The sequence below is a fragment of the Mus musculus genome, chromosome 4, assembly GCF_000001635.26.
Source record: "Mus musculus strain C57BL/6J chromosome 4, GRCm38.p6 C57BL/6J".
Classification (NCBI taxonomy): Eukaryota; Metazoa; Chordata; class Mammalia; order Rodentia; family Muridae; genus Mus; species Mus musculus.
The window spans coordinates 44351276-44365075 of NC_000070.6; the positions used below are offsets into that span (position 1 = coordinate 44351276).

The window sequence follows — 13800 nt, forward strand, 5'->3', positions numbered from 1 at the left end:
TGGGGTGTTTCCATCCCACCTCCCATGTTCCTGTGTGTGCACACATGCATGTGTGTACATGTGTGTACATGTTACTGTTGATCCAGGGGCTAACACAGGGTGTCAGGTTTGCGGATCTGAGGCCCTCAGCCCCTTGAGATCGTCCTTGGTGGGGGTAAGAAGGTGCAGAGTCAATGACAGACTCCAGAAGTCAGGTCAGAGGCAGGAGCAGACTCGTTTATTGCAGGATGGAGAGTGCCTTTATACCTTTCACCTGTGTCCTATTGGTCCATGACATCTCGTTCCCTGTAGCTGGCACCATCTGATTAGTTGTTCCAGTCATGGGCTCTGTTTCCAGGAGTCAGGCAGATTTCACGGTTGCCAGATGTAGAGGTAGCTGTTGTGCGTGCGTGGGCCACTATGGGCCACTATGGGCCACTATGGGATAGGCTGACTGGTTCCTCCTACACATGTCAAATGCTTTGACCTACTTAGCTGTCTTGCCAGTAGATGTTTTTGCTTTTTAAAAACAACTATATCAAGTAACGTTACTGTTCTTTTTTTTTTTTTTTTTATCTTTTTTTTTTTCCATTTTTTATTAGGTATTTAACTCATTTACATTTCCAATGCTATACCAAAAGTCCCCCATATCCACCCACCCCCACTCCCCTGCCCACCCACTCCCCCTTTTTGGCCCTGGTGTTCCCCTGTACTGGGGCATATAAAGTTTGCAAGTCCAATGGGCCTCTCTTTCCAGTGATGGCCGACTAGGCCATCTTTTGATATATATGCAGCTAGAGTCAAGAGCTCCGGGGTACTGGTTAGTTCATAATGTTGTTCCACCTATAGGGTTGCAGATCCCTTTAGCTCCTTGGCTACTTTCTCTAGCTCCTCCATTGGGAGCCCTATGATCCATCCATTAGCTGACTGTGAGCATCCACTTCTGTGTTTGCTAGGCCCCGGCATAGTCTCACAAGAGACAGCTACATCTGGGTCCTTTCAATAAAATCTTGCTAGTGTATGCAATGGTGTCAGCGTTTGGATGCTGATTATGGGGTGGATCCCTGGATATGGCAGTCTCTACATGGTCCATCCTTTCATCTCAGCTCCAAACTTTGGCTCTGTAACTCCTTCCATGGGTGTCTTGTTCCCAAATCTAAGGAGGGGCATAGTGTCCACACTTCAGTCTTCATTCTTCTTGAGTTTCATGTGTTTAACAAATTATATCTTATATCTTGGGTATCCTAGGTTTGGGGCTAATATCCACTTATCAGTGAATACATATTGTGTGAGTTTCTTTGTGAATGTGTTACCTCACTCAGGATGATGCCCTCCAGGTCCATCCATTTGGCTAGGAACTTCATAAATTCATTCTTTTTAATAGCTGAGTAGTACTCCATTGTGTAGATGTACCACATTTTCTGTATCCATTCCTCTGTTGAGGGGCATCTAGGTTCTTTCCAGCTTCTGGCTATTATAAATAAGGCTGCTATGAACATAGTGGAGCATGTGTCCTTCTTACCTGTTGGGGCATCTTCTGGATATATGCCCAGGAGAGGTATTGCTGGATCCTCCGGTAGTACTATGTCCAGTTTTCTGAGGAACCGCCAGACTGATTTCCAGAGTGGTTGTACAAGCCTGCACTCCCACCAACAATGGAGGAGTGTTCCTCTTTCTCCACATCCACGCCAGCATCTGCTGTCACCTGAATTTTTGATCTTAGCCATTCTGACTGGTGTGAGGTGGAATCTCAGGGTTGTTTTGATTTGCATTTCCCTGATGATTAAGGATGTTGAACATTTTTTCAAGTGCTTCTCTGCCATTCGGTATTCCTCAGGTGAGAATTCTTTGTTCAGTTCTGAGCCCCATTTTTTAATGGGGTTATTTGATTTTCTGAAGTCCACCTTCTTGAGTTCTTTATATATGTTGGATATTAGTCCCCTATCTGATTTAGGATAGGTAAAGATCCTTTCCCAATCTGTTGGTGGTCTTTTTGTCTTATTGACGGTGTCTTTTGCCTTGCAGAAACTTTGGAGTTTCATTAGGTCCCATTTGTCAATTCTCGATCTTACAGCACAAGCCATTGCTGTTCTGTTCAGGAATTTTTCCCCTGTGCCCATATCTTCAAGGCTTTTCCCCACTTTCTCCTCTATAAGTTTCAGTGTCTCTGGTTTTATGTGAAGTTCCTTGATCCACTTAGATTTGACCTTAGTACAAGGAGATAAGTATGGATCGATTCGCATTCTTCTACACGATAACAACCAGTTGTGCCAGCACCAATTGTTGAAAATGCTGTCTTTCTTCCACTGGATGGTTTTAGCTCCCTTGTCGAAGATCAAGTAACCATAGGTGTGTGGGTTCATTTCTGGGTCTTCAATTCTATTCCATTGGTCTACTTGTCTGTCTCTATACCAGTACCATGCAGTTTTTATCACAATTGCTCTGTAGTAAAGCTTTAGGTCTGGCATGGTGATTCCGCCAGAAGTTCTTTTATCCTTGAGAAGACTTTTTGCTATCCTAGGTTTTTTGTTATTCCAGACAAATTTGCAAATTACTCCTTCCAATTCGTTGAAGAATTGAGTTGGAATTTTGATGGGGATTGCATTGAATCTGTAGATTGCTTTTGGCAAGATAGCCATTTTTACAATGTTGATCCTGCCAATCCATGAGCATGGGAGATCTTTCCATCTTCTGAGATCTTCCTTAATTTCTTTCTTCAGAGATTTGAAGTTTTTATCATACAGATCTTTCACTTCCTTAGTTAGAGTCACGCCAAGATATTTTATATTATTTGTGACTATTGAGAAGGGTGTTGTTTCCCTAATTTCTTTCTCAGCCTGTTTATTCTTTGTATAGAGAAAGGCCATTGACTTGTTTGAGTTTATTTTATATCCAGCTACTTCACCGAAGCTGTTTATCAGGTTTAGGAGTTCTCTGGTAGAATTTTTAGGGTCACTTATATATACTATCATATCATCTGCAAAAAGTGATATTTTGACTTCCTCTTTTCCAATTTGTATCCCCTTGATCTCCTTTTGTTGTCGAATTGCTCTGGCTAATACTTCAAGTACTATGTTGAAAAGGTAGGGAGAAAGTGGGCAGCCTTGTCTAGTCCCTGATTTTAGTGGGATTGCTTCCAGCTTCTCTCCATTTACTTTGATGTTGGCTACTGGTTTGCTGTAGATTGCTTTTATCATGTTTAGGTATGGGCCTTGAATTCCTGATCTTTCCAAAACTTTTATCATGAATGGGTGTTGGATCTTGTCAAATGCTTTTTCTGCATCTAACGAGATGATCATGTGGTTTTTGTCTTTGAGTTTGTTTATATAATGGATTACATTGATGGATTTTCGTATATTAAACCATCCCTGCATTCCTGGAATAAAACCTACTTGGTCAGGATGGATGATTGCTTTAATGTGTTCTTGGATTCGGTTAGCGAGAATTTTATTGAGGATTTTTGCATCGATATTCATAAGAGAAATTGGTCTGAAGTTCTCTATCTTTGTTGGATCTTTCTGTGGTTTAGGTATCAGAGTAATAGTGGCTTCATAAAATGAGTTGGGTAGAGTACCTTCTACTTCTATTTTGTGAAATAGTTTGTGCAGAATTGGAATTAGATCTTCTTTGAAGGTCTGATAGAACTCTGCACTAAACCCATCTGGTCCTGGGCTTTTTTTGGTTGGGAGACTATTAATAACTGCTTCTATTTCTTTAGGTGATATGGGACTGTTTAGATGGTCAACTTGATCCTGATTCAACTTTGGTACCTGGTATCTGTCCAGAAATTTGTCCATTTCATCCAGGTTTTCCAGTTTTGTTGAGTATAGCCTTTTGTAGAAGGATCTGATGGTGTTTTGGATTTCTTCAGGATCTGTTGTTATGTCTCCCTTTTCATTTCTGATTTTGTTAATTAGGATTTTGTCCCTGTGTCCTTTAGTGAGTCTAGCTAAGGGTTTATCTATCTTGTTGATTTTCTCAAAGAACCAACTCCTCGTTTGGTTAATTCTTTGAATAGTTCTTCTTGTTTCTACTTGGTTGATTTCACCCCTGAGTTTGATTATTTCCTGCCGTCTACTCCTCTTGGGTGAATTTGCTTCCTTTTTTTCTAGGGCTTTTAGATGTGTTGTCAAGCTGCTAGTATGTGCTGTCTCCCGTTTCTTCTTGGAGGCACTCAGAGCTATGAGTTTCCCTCTTAGAAATGCTTTCATTGTGTCCCATAGGTTTGGGTACGTTGTGGCTTCATTTTCATTAAACTCTAAAAAGTCTTTAATTTCTTTCTTTATTCCTTCCTTGACCAAGGTATCATTGAGAAGAGTGTTATTCAGTTTCCACGTGAATGTTGGCTTTCCATTATTTATGTTGTTATTGAAGATCAGTCTTAGGCCATGGTGGTCTGATAGGATACATGGGACAATTTCAATATTTTTGTATCTATTGAGGCCTGTTTTGTGACCAGTTATATGGTCAATTTTGGAGAAGGTCCCGTGAGGTGCTGAGAAGAAGGTATATCCTTTTGTTTTAGGATAAAATGTTCTGTAGATATCTGTCAGGTCCATTTGTTTCATAACTTCTGTTAGTTTCACTGTGTCCCTGTTTAGTTTCTGTTTCCACGATCTGTCCTTTGAAGAAAGTGGTGTGTTGAAGTCTCCCACTATTATTGTGTGAGGTGCAATGTATGCTTTGAGCTTTACTAAAGTGTCTCTAATGAATGTGGCTGCCCTTGCATTTGGTGCGTAGATATTCAGAATTGAGAGTTCCTCTTGGAGGATTTTACCTTTGATGAGTATGAAGTGTCCCTCCTTGTCTTTTTTGATAACTTTGGGTTGGAAGTCGATTTTATCCGATATTAAAATGGCTACTCCAGCTTGTTTCTTCAGTCCATTTGCTTGGAAAATTGTTTTCCAGCCTTTCACTCTGAGGTAGTGTCTGTCTTTTTCCCTGAGATGGGTTTCCTGTAAGCAGCAGAATGTTGGGTCCTGTTTGTGTAGCCAGTCTGTTAGTCTATGTCTTTTTATTGGGGAATTGAGTCCATTGATATTAAGAGATATTAAGGAAAAGTAATTGTTGCTTCCTTTTATTTTTGTTGTTAGAGTTGGCATTCTGTTCTTGTGGCTGTCTTCTTTTTGGTTTGTTGAATGATTACTTTCTTAGTTGTTCTAGGGCGTGATTTCCGTCCTTGTATTGCTTCTTTTCTGTTATTATCCTTTGAAGGGCTGGATTCGTGGAAAGATATTGTGTGAATTTGGTTTTGTCGTGGAAACTTTGGTTTCTCCATCTATGGTAATTGAGAGTTTGGCCGGGTATAGTAGCCTGGGCTGGCATTTGTGTTCTCTTAGTGTCTGTATAACATCTGTCCAGGCTCTTCTGGCTTTCATAGTCTCTGGTGAAAAGTCTGGTGTAATTCTGATAGGCCTTCCTTTATATGTTACTTGACCTTTCTCCCTTACTGCTTTTAATATTCTATCTTTATTTAGTGCATTTGTTGTTCTGATTATTATGTGTCGGGAGGAATTTCTTTTCTGGTCCAGTCTATTTGGAGTTCTGTAGGCTTCTTGTATGATCATGGGCATCTCTTTTTTTATGTTTGGGAAGTTTTCTTCTATTATTTTGTTGAAGATATTAGCTGGCCCTTTAAGTTGAAAATCTTCATTCTCATCAATTCCTATTATCCGTAGGTTTGGTCTTCTCATTGTGTCCTGGATTACCTGGATGTTTTGAGTTAGGATCCTTTTGCATTTTGTATTTTCTTTGACTGTTGTGTCGATGTTCTCTATGGAATCTTCTGCACCTGAGATTCTCTCTTCCATTTCTTGTATTCTGTTGCTGATGCTCGCATCTATGGTTCCAGATCTCTTTCCTAGGGTTTCTATCTCCAGCGTTGCCTCGCTTTGGGTTTTCTTTATTGTGTCTACTTCCCCTTTTAGTTCTAGTATGGTTTTGTTCATTTCCATCACCTGTTTGGATGTGTTTTTCTGTTTTTCTTTAATGATTTCTACCTGTTTGGCTGTGTTTTCCTGCTTTTCTTTAAGGGCCTGTAACTCTTTAGCAGTGCTCTCCTGTAATTCTTTAAGTGACTTATGAAAGTCCTTCTTGATGTCCTCCATCATCATCATGAGAAATGTTTTTAAATCTGGGTCTAGATTTTCGGTTGTGTTGGGGTGCCCAGGACTAGGTGGGGTGGGAGTGCTGCGTTCTGATGATGGTGAGTGGTCTTGATTTCTGTTAGTAGGATTCTTACGTTTGCCTTTCGCCATCTGGTAATCTCTGAAGCTAGCTGTTTTAGTTGTCACTGTTAAGAGCTTGTTCTTCAGGTGACTCTGTTAGCCTCTATGAGCAGACCTGGAGGGTAGCACTCTCCTTAGTTTCAGTGGGCAGAGTATTCTCTGCAGGCAAGCTCTCTTCTTGCAAGGCAGGTACCCAGATATCTGGTGTTCGAACCAGACTCCTGGCAGAAGTTGTGTTCCACTCACTAGATGTCTTAGGATCACGTGTGGAATCTTGTGTGGGCCCTTGCGGGTGTCAGGCGACTCAGCTGGCAAGGTAGCCCAGGGCTCGAGTGGAGTGGAAGGGGTTTGTGCCCCAGATCAAGCCCGGGTAGCCTGCTTCCCTATGTACTGCAGTCTCAAGTTCCGCGCGATTGGATTGGGGCAGGCGCTGTGTTCCACTCACCGGAGGTCTTAGGGTCCCGTGGGGAGTCCCGTGTGGGCCCTTGCGGGTGTTGGGCAAGACTCTGCTGGCAAGGAAGCCCGGGGCTCGAGTCGAGCGGAAGGGACTTGTGCCCCAGATCAGGCCCGGGTAGCCTGCTTCCCTATGTACCGCAGTCTCAAGTTCCGCGCGATTGGATTGGGGCAGGCGCTGTGTTCCACTCACCGGAGGTCTTAGGGTCCCGTGGGGAGTCCCGTGTGGGCCCTTGCGGGTGTTGGGCAAGACTCTGCTGGCAAGGAAGCCCAGGGCTCGAGTCGAGCGGAAGGGACTTGTGCCCCAGATCAGGCCCGGGTAGCCTGCTTCCCTATGTACCGCAGTCTCAAGTTCCGCGCGATTGGATTGGGGCAGGCGCTGTGTTCCACTCACCGGAGGTCTTAGGGTCCCGTGGGGAGTCCCGTGTGGGCCCTTGCGGGTGTTGGGCAAGACTCTGCTGGCAAGGAAGCCCGGGGCTTGAGTCCGTTACTGTTCTTTTAAAAGATTACTTATTAGTTCATTTATGCCCTTTTTGATAGTTAATACTTGCATATTCTTATATGGTAGATTTTAAGAATGCAGAGGTGGCCTGGAGAGATGGCTCAGTGGTTAAGAACATTTGTTGTCTTGCAGAGGACCTGAGTTCAGTTCCCAGCACCTACATGGGGGCTCATAACCACCCACAATTCTAGTTTCAGAAGATCTGGTGCCCTCTGTAGCCTCTGCAGACGCGAGGCACACATATCCTGCACAGATGTGCAAACAAAACAGTCATACACATAGCATAAAGTAAAAACCTAAAAAATATTTTCTTAAAGAGTGCAGAGGTAATTTAGGTATAGTTGCCCTCTTCAAAGAACATATAACTAGAATTCAAATACCTTAATCACACAAATTGATCACAGGACAACATAGAGGTGGGGAACATGGGATATATATGGGGAAGGAAGAGCTGCCTTCAGGCTGGAGACCTGAGCGTGGCTGGCACATTACCGATACCGTTATAGGTTCTCATGAAATATTTACATTCAAGAAAAGTAAATTTGAATTTTTAAAAAACAGTTGTTTAAAAATAGTTCTGCTTATGGAGGTCAGAGGACAGCTTGCAGGAATCTGGCTTCTCCTTCTACTGTGTGGTTTCTGAATAGCAAACTCTGGTCGTCCTGCTTGGGAGTAAACTCTTACTCATGGAGCCATCTTTGCTGTCCTAATTTGAACTTTGCATTGTAGTATGTTTGGGGAAGACAGTGAGGCAGGCTGGAAGGCCCAAAGCCTGGCTAAGAGGCTCGCTTCTTATTTAGTAACTCTGTTACACTTTAAAATAGTTAAGCTGTTGATGTAGACAAGATACTTGGTGGGGAAGGAGAAAACAACCTATTAGAAGTACCGGGCGTGGTGGCGCACGCCTTTAATCCCAGCACTCAGGAGGCAGAGGCAGAGGCAGGCAGATTTCTGGTCTACAAAGTGAGTTCCAGGACAGCCAGGGCTATACAGAGAAACCCTGTCTCGAATAACCAAAAAAAAAAAAAAAAAAAAAGAAGTGTCTCATCACTGTTTTATGTCGTGATGAGATACTATGACGAAGGCAACTCTTATAAAAGAAAGCATTTAGTTGAGTCTTGCTAACAGAGGTTTAGCCCATTATCATCATGGTGGGAAGCATGGCGGCAGGCATGGTAGGCGTGGTGTTGGAGAGGTAGTTGTGATCTGCAGTCAGCAGGAAGAGAGCCTCTGGAACGTGCATGTGCTTCTGAAACCCCAAAGCCCACCCCCAGTGACACACTTTCCCCAGCAAAGCCACACCTCCTAATCCTCCTAATCTTTTGAAATAGTCCCACTTTCTGGTGACTAATCATTCAAATACATGAGCTCATGGGGCTATTCTTATTCAGACCAGCAGTGACATTCTGTTGGTCCTCATCAGGCTTGTAGCTATATCATAATGAAAACACAAATTCAGTCCAACTTTGAAAATCCCAAAGTCTTTCATAGTCTTAACATTACTTAAAGTCCAAAGTTTAAAGTCTCTTCTGATATTTACACTAATCTCTTCAACTGTGAACCTCCCAGAACGCGGGTCACACACTTTGAACATACAATAATACAAATGTACATTACCATTCCAATAGCGTGGGAAGGGAACGTAGCAAGTAAAGTCTGGGTCAGAGCTAAGAAACCAGCAGGCAATTGCCAAATTCTGCATCTCTGTACCTGGTGTCAAAGTTCTTCAGGTCTCTGACTCCCTTTAGCTCTGGTGACTGCAGCACTCTTCTCTCTTGGGCTGGTTCCACACCCTGTTTGCAGCTCTCCTTGGTGTCCCACAACTCTGGTGGCATCTTCAGTATCTTGGGGTCTGCAAGGCTTCATTTACCCTTATAGCTTCACACGGTGGCCTCTCCTGTCCTCCATGCAGGAACACCTCTGACATGTCTGACCTCAGCAGCCTTCCTTAGCCCTGGAAGGAGATTTCACACCCTCCTTTTTTATCCTTGTTTCTAAAGACACGTATACACACACACACACAATGAAAATGTAAGTTGGAAAATGTAAAAGATTGGTAAGACAGGAAGATGAACATGTACAGTTGACATGAGGCTGGTGAGAGGCTCAGTGGGTAAAGACGCTACTGTGGAAGCTCAGCGAGCTGAGTTCAGTGTTCAGTCCCCGGAGCTCACGGGACGGCAAAGGGGGAACAACGTCATATACAGTGCGATTCACTCATGCTCACACATATGTCATGTCTACACACACGCACTTTTTATTTGAATGGGGTTGTTTCTGATGAAGCCAGTCTCCCTGGCTTCCCCCCTGCTGTGCTAATGCGGCTGGCTGGCTGGCCCTCCTGTGTTTTCTTCAAGTGTTCTTATTTGAAAAGGTGCTGTCTTGGGTTTTTGTGTCGCTGTGGAGTTCAAGTCCTCAACCTTTCTCTCTCTAAGCTGCACTACAATGTGACTACAACTCGCCTGGTGAACCCCGACCAGCTCCTGAGCGAAATCATGGCTATTCTTCCAAAGAAGAACGTGGACTTCGTACAGAAAGGGTAAGAAGCTCGCCGACTGCCGCCGATGCTGTCACTCTTCCCCTTCCTGTTAGCGCACTGTGGTTGTCTCTCCCTCCTGCCCCGCTGAGAATGCCCTGCAACCACCGCTCTCCAGAGGGGGCTGTGCCAGTGCCATTGCTCATGCTGATTATCTTATGAGCTGAGAACACTCATGGTCACCACTTTCAAGGTTAGACTTCCATCTCAGAATTGGGAAACCGGGACTTGCATTTGTTGTAAGACAATTCTCCTGTACATCCTATAATTTTCTGCTTTATTTTTACTACTTATCAGTTGAATTATTAACCAGTAAGACACTTTGGACAAGTGAAAATTTGTAGCTCATATCTTTGTGACTACCTCATGGAGTTTTGGTAAATTAAGGAAGTTATTTTGACTGAGTGTCCCTGCTGAGAGGCTCCGTGTGTGCCTCGTGGTCTGAGGAGCTAGGTCTCCTCGGAACATGCAAATTGTTTCTAAGAATTTCAATAATTTATGTCTTTAAAATGACTTAATTATTTTAATTTTAGTTTTTATTTTACGTGCATGGCTGTTTTGCCTGCATGTACATATGTCTATCACATATGTGTGCCTGGTGCCTACAGAGGCCAGGAGAGGGGCATCAGATCCCTAAGAGCTAGAGTCACAGATCACTGTGAGCTGCCCTGTTGTTGCTGAGAATTGAACCTGGGTTACGAGCAATCTTTTCTCCTAGCCATTGAGCCGTCTTTTCAGCCCTACTCATTTATCTGAAACACAGTCTTACTGCGTAGCCCAGGCCAGCATGGAACTCCCGATCTGGACCGCCTCCACCTCGCAAGCACTGGGATTACAAGTATGCTATCATAGCAGCTTCTAAATGCCTTTATTACAGCAGCTGTGTACATACTGACAGCATGCAGATAGGATCATTTAGATGGAGTTCAATTTCTTTGTTTGTTTAGCCTTTTGAGACAGGACCTTGTACTGTAGTCCAGGCTGGCCTCAACTTTTGATCCTTCTGCCTCAGTACCCTGAGTTCTAGGTTATCTTGGGTTGACCTGGAACTCAGTTAACTAATCCAGGATGGCCTTAACCTTTCGATTCTTACCTCTACCTCCCGGCTCTGGGTCGCTGTGGCCGTTAGAGTAAGACTTTAGGCAGTCCTTTGTGAAGGGATCATTACTCAGGCGCTGCAGGTGTGTTACCTATGTGAACTCTTGCTTTTCTCTTTTCAGCTTCATTAGAACATGTTTCTCTGACTCACTCTTAGTGCTTTTTACGTGTGGTGCTGTTTCCTTGGTCCCAGAAGCTCTGGCTGACTCTCCGAGGCGGGGGGATGATTGCTCCTTTGGCTTGTGATTCGGCAGCAGATCACTAGCTGACATCCACCCAGTGTTTTGACCTCCTGATGTCCTGAGCCACCAAAGGGTCTTGACTCTGTTCTGTTCCTTTCTGTTTGTGTTTACCTTGTGGCAAAGCTTTCCTGTGTGATGTGGTAGCTCATTCTCTTTGGTAAGGATGGATCACTTCCCACAGAACTACACTGCTTTCATTTGCCTGTGAAGACCCTTCGCCATAGGGTGTTCCTTATGACATTTCTCAGGCTGGTTGTTTATTTCTAAGGCTTTATGTCCCTTCTCCCACCCAGTCACTATAACTAAGGAAGACAAAGAGTAATGTTTTGTGAAACTTGATAATAAGTGATAAAATCAGTTGCAGTTGTGCTTAGTAGCACATAAGTTATTGTGAGTTTAAGGCTGGACTAAACTATATAGTAACTTCCAGGCTAGTCTGGGCTAGATAAGATACTATTTCTTGTTGTTTGGTGGTTTTCTGTTTGTTTGTTTTTGAGACAATCTCAGGTAGCTCCGCTGACCTCAAGGGTCCTAAGTAGCAGTGTGGAGCAGGGGAAGACCTTGAACTGTCTCTGTCTTACAAGTTCTAGGAGTCCATGGCTACAAGACCCTATGCCAAAAAACAAACCAGAAATGTCCATACTTCTGAGAAATGATGCCTAATCATACGCGTAAATAGTTAAGAGAACTTAAATCTAAAATAAACTCTAGTGTTTCTTGTGGCTGTTATGTATTGAAGATCAGTAAGACATAACTCATTTAAAATATAAAGTAAATAATAATTTTATTTATATGAATTCAATTCATGCCACTTTCATAGTCAAGGTCCTGTTTTGTGTCGCTAGGGAAGGGAACCTGGCAGCTTTGATATGCATGCCCTATGCTTCCAGCAGGACCATCTCCTGGTCTTTTTTTGCTTTCCTTTCTACTGTAAAGTGTTATAGTAAGCATAACTTCTACACATGTATTAGAAAAATCTGAAGGCAAGTCTTCCTAGAGAGTTAATTGCTTCAGCTGTACGTAAGTGAAAGTTACACGTCTTAGAGAGAAGAATATTCTAAAGTTCCCTTGTTTTCTTTTGTTGGGAATGTTGTGGAAATGGCCTCGTGTTCCTGGACTACACATAAAATACCAGGCTGCCCGGGCATGCGTGTCGTGTGCAGCTGGGAGAGGAGGAAGGCTTTCCTGTGGTCTGAGAGCCGAGCACTGTGATCACCGCACTCTTAGGGTCACCACTCAGCACTGTAGCACAGCCAGGCCAGTGGGAAACTATGGGGAGTGGATTGCTAGAGCAAAAGAATGCCTCACTTCCCCACCAGCTCCTGGGGGTCAGGAACCCCCTTGCATCATCCAGAACACTTATGGCTCCCTAACTGCTGGTGTCTTGTGTCTTACAGTTACACTCTAAAGTGTCAAACGCAGTCTGATTTTGGCAAAGTGACAATGCAGTTTGAACTGGAAGTGTGCCAGCTGCAGAGACCTGACGTGGTAGGCATCCGGAGACAGCGGCTGAAGGGTGATGCCTGGGTTTACAAGAGATTAGTGGAAGATATCTTGTCTGGCTGCAAGATGTGACCGATGACAGTGTCCGTCTGCCCGGATGAATGTGGGTGTGATGTTGCACACAGGAAGACTGTGAGATTGGTTCCATTTGGGGGCCATTGGATCTATGGAACTACAAGCTCATTTAAATAGCCATCTTCAAGACCAATGTATTTTTGCTTTTTAAACAAAAATTTTTACTTTGTGGCTGAATCCAAGGCAACTGTTCTGTCATTATCAATTACTCTCTGTTTTAATCATGGGCTTGGTATGTTAGTAACTGTTTTTATATTCACTTCCATCAGGGGATGCCAGCTCTTCACTGTGACTCATTTTGATGTACAGTTTCTTTCTGAACTAAAACCATTTGTGAATATATCAAGCTCTTTTTTGTATCTGATTTTGATCCAAATAAAACCTCGAATGGCTTCCTGACTGTTAAGTAGAGACTATTTGGAGTGTGTTTTATCTGTTATCAAATATGCCTTGGGCAGAAAAACAGATAAGAATTCATTTGCATAATTTTTTCCTGTCTCTGATTTAAGTAGGATTTATTGAGATCGTTAACTAAGTCACAGCTGTGGTTACCAGAGTTAAACAACACATTTAATATGTGGAATAAAAGCGTATTGACTTCAGTAAGTATGTCCAGTCAACAATGATAAGTATCCGAACTGCAGGCCCCATGAAATGTTACTTTATGGTAATCTCTAAGTCTCAACGATGGCCCCAGATTTGTATTTTTATTTCATTTTATTGGTCTCTAAAGGCCAGAACTCAAGTTACATTTGTATGGATTTTACCAATTAAACTAGTTGGAGAAAAAAATAGCACTGTTTCTGGTCAGTAGCAAGGGGGTGTTTGTCATTCATTTATTCACTAAACATTTACTGAGTGCTTACACGTGTTTGCTTCTGGGGCTGAAGCTGGTACTGTCTAGCAAACCAGGGAGTTCAGAGTCTGCCATGAGGGCCAGATGTTTTCGTATTCACACATGATCTGAAGGTAGGAATGATGTCTTGGGGAAAATAGCATTTATTCTTGACAGATCCACAGGGAGACACTGGACAGAGGTGGGGCGTATGCTGTTCTTAACAGAACATACGCGAAGGCAAAGCAGTTTCAGGTGTAGTGAATAGAAAGTTTAAAGGAAAATGGAAATGACATTAAGTGTTGAGAGAAAATAGATGAGATGGAAGTTTAGCCAAGAATAAACCTGGG

At 43.1% G+C, this 13800-nt stretch overlaps 1 protein-coding gene across 2 annotated transcripts in view; it reads left to right on the forward strand.

Annotated features, from left to right (window-relative positions):
• The window catches only part of Melk (maternal embryonic leucine zipper kinase), a 63767-nt gene extending 50367 nt beyond the window's left edge, over positions 1 to 13400 (forward strand). The window contains exons 15-16 of one of the 2 annotated variants that reach the window (XM_006537640.3): positions 9597 to 9700; positions 12435 to 13026. In XM_006537640.3, coding sequence (XP_006537703.1) covers positions 9597 to 9700; positions 12435 to 12612 — 282 coding nt within the window. In that variant the 3' untranslated portion in view covers positions 12613 to 13026. Of the gene's footprint in view, positions 1 to 9596; positions 9701 to 12434 lie in introns of both variants that reach the window. The other variant, NM_010790.2, reaches the window with a different exon arrangement.
• The last annotated feature ends 400 nt before the right edge of the window (positions 13401 to 13800 follow it).